This window comes from Notothenia rossii (assembly GCF_949606895.1).
Source record: "Notothenia rossii genome assembly, chromosome: 9".
Taxonomy (NCBI): domain Eukaryota; kingdom Metazoa; phylum Chordata; class Actinopteri; order Perciformes; family Nototheniidae; genus Notothenia; species Notothenia rossii.
This window is the reverse complement of record NC_136907.1, coordinates 79,367,154-79,369,653: the sequence shown is the minus strand read 5'-3', so window position 1 is coordinate 79,369,653 and position 2,500 is coordinate 79,367,154. Positions and strand designations below refer to the sequence as shown.

At 44.0% G+C, this 2,500-nt stretch overlaps 1 protein-coding gene across 1 annotated transcript in view; it reads left to right on the top strand.

Annotated features, from left to right (window-relative positions):
• The window catches only part of myo10 (myosin X), a 162,755-nt gene that overhangs the window by 108,138 nt on the left and 52,117 nt on the right, over positions 1-2,500 (top strand). The window contains 5 exon segments of the mRNA XM_079651992.1: positions 395-516; positions 1,304-1,419; positions 1,421-1,448; positions 1,896-1,996; positions 2,414-2,480. Coding sequence (XP_079508118.1) covers positions 395-516; positions 1,304-1,419; positions 1,421-1,448; positions 1,896-1,996; positions 2,414-2,480 — 434 coding nt within the window.

The following is a 2,500-nucleotide window of genomic DNA, read 5'->3' as shown; positions in this document are numbered from 1 at the left end:
CACATAGATTGATAGTTATTAATAACATCTAAAAAAATGTTTTTAAAAAATCCTGTTTCCCTCAAACTTTGCGTGACCCCCCTGGCGCCCCCTGGAGGCCCCTGGGGGGGTCGCCACTTTGAAAAACACTGGTCCAGAACATCCTGAAGGTGACTTTGTTAGGAATAAGGCTGCTAAATTATTATGTGTTGCCCTTCTACAACCTCTTCTCTGCTTCGTCTTCAGCAAGTTTTTTCGGTTGTACATTATATGTTCTTCAAAGGCAAGCGTGGGAGGTGGGGAGGGATGTTTGTCGACACCTTAATTGTAGATAGTATTGCTTTCACCTGTCCTAAAAACATATGAGCATCCAGTCCACTCGTTTCTGAAGTCTCGATGTTCTGTATTTCCTCAGCGGCTCTCAGCCGGACCTCCGACCTGCTGGGTCTGAACCCGGATCAGATGGCTGAAGTCCTGACGCACCGATCCATGATCCTGAGAGGGGAGGAGATCTCCACCCCCCTCACCGTGGAGCAGGTGAGGAATCGTGACTATTTTAAGACCAATCACAGGGCGGGCATTCGGTGAAGGTTTTAAGACGTTAGACCGTGGCTCATACCGAACACTCACCGACTGAACCTCTGCTGAAACCTTAGAGACATGTTTGGCTTTAAGTGAAGCTTCAGGGCGAGTGTGTGTGTGTGTGTGTGTGTGTGTGTGTGTGTGTGTGTGTGTGTGTGTGTGTGTGTGTGTGTGTGTGTGTGTGTGTGTGTGTGTGTGTGTGTGTGTGTGTGTGTGTGTGTGTGTGTGTGTGTGTGTGTGTGTGTGTGTGTGTGTGTGTGTGTGTGTGTGTGTGTGTGTGTGTGTGTGTGTGTGTGTGTGTGTGTGTGTGTGTGTGTGTGTGTGGTGTCCCCGGTGTGTCAGGGAACCAGGGGCGCACCTTGCAAACAGGGAAGGCAGGCAACTGCTTGGGGCCCCGGACCAGAAGGGGGCCCCCGAAGAAGGTAGATTAAGAAGGTCCACAGCAACGACAACATGAAACACCCTTTAATTTACTGCAACGACATGTCGGGAAACCCCCTCAAGGCGGCCCCGTGCACAGCGCGCCGTCAAAAGCTCATCATTTCAGTTGCGCTGCTCCGCTCCGGGGGCGCCACTGCAGGGAACTCACAAAGTGTCAGAAAACAAAACTCTCTCTTTTTGTTTATATCTGAGACCCATAATACATGCCTAAAGATAGCATGATAGGAGATCTTAAAAGTGTCGTCACGACTGGAAAATACCGTTATAAATGCGTCCCATTAACCGTTTCTCTCCCCTTCAGGCGGTGGACTCCAGAGACTCCATGGCCATGGCTCTTTACTCGCAGTGTTTCAACTGGATCATCCGCAAGCTCAACACCCGCATCCGAGGACGAGAGGACTTCAAGTCCATCAGCATCCGACATCTTCGGCTTCGAGAACTTCGAGGTGCGTGAAAAAAAAAATCCTGATTTAACTATTACAGACGAGAGAAAAACAGGGCTGGGGATTTATTTAATTCTCTGGTTGAGAGTTTGTACTTTTTGTTTGTTAGAATAGGGGAAAACATTCAAAATCTGTGTAATATGGTGTATTAACAGAGTAATAATGGTGTAATACGGGTCTATTATTGTGTAATATTGGTGTAATCTGCCAAAAAAAAGCATTTATTGTATTAACTTCGTCCATTTGAATGTGTAGATATATCCTGAGTTCAACATAGTTCTTACATAATGCCTCATTTGCATACAGTACGATAAGAAATGCAAAATATCAAGAATGAAAATCCAAATTCTCAGTTTGTTTTGGGTCGAATTTCAAATATAAATAAAGCAAAATAGAGAAATATTGATATAAGAATTTAAAGTGAAAATGATCTTGAATGTTGTCCAACAGGTGAACCGCTTCGAGCAGTTCAACATCAACTATGCAAACGAGAAGCTGCAGGAATATTTCAACAAGCACATCTTCTCCCTGGAGCAGCTCGAGTACAACAAGTAGGTGGAGGTTGATTTGAACTCAGAACGTTTCTAACATGTGTTCATTATTTTATACAAATTCTAACAAGACTTTAAATAATATTTGCTGTTGCTTCGAATAATGCATTTTCTATATAGAACGCTTTTCTGGAAACTCAAAGACACTTTACAAAGTAGAAATAACATCATTAAAACAACACAATTAACCTGCAACTAACCAACAACTAACAACTAACCAACAACTAACAACTAACCAACAACTAACAACTAACCAACAACTAACTACTAACCCTAAAACACAGCATTAATAACACAAGCAGTTCTGAAAGGTGAGCTCTTTGATTTGAACACGGTGAGATTGTCACGGAGAAGGCTCTGTCCTCCCAGTTCCGGTGCTTAGTCCTATGAGATTAAAGTGATGTCCTGTGTCTGCAGGGAAGGTCTGGTTTGGGTGGACATCAACTGGATGGATAACGGAGAGTGTCTGGATCTCATCGAGAAGGTACGACGCTTATTAAAACA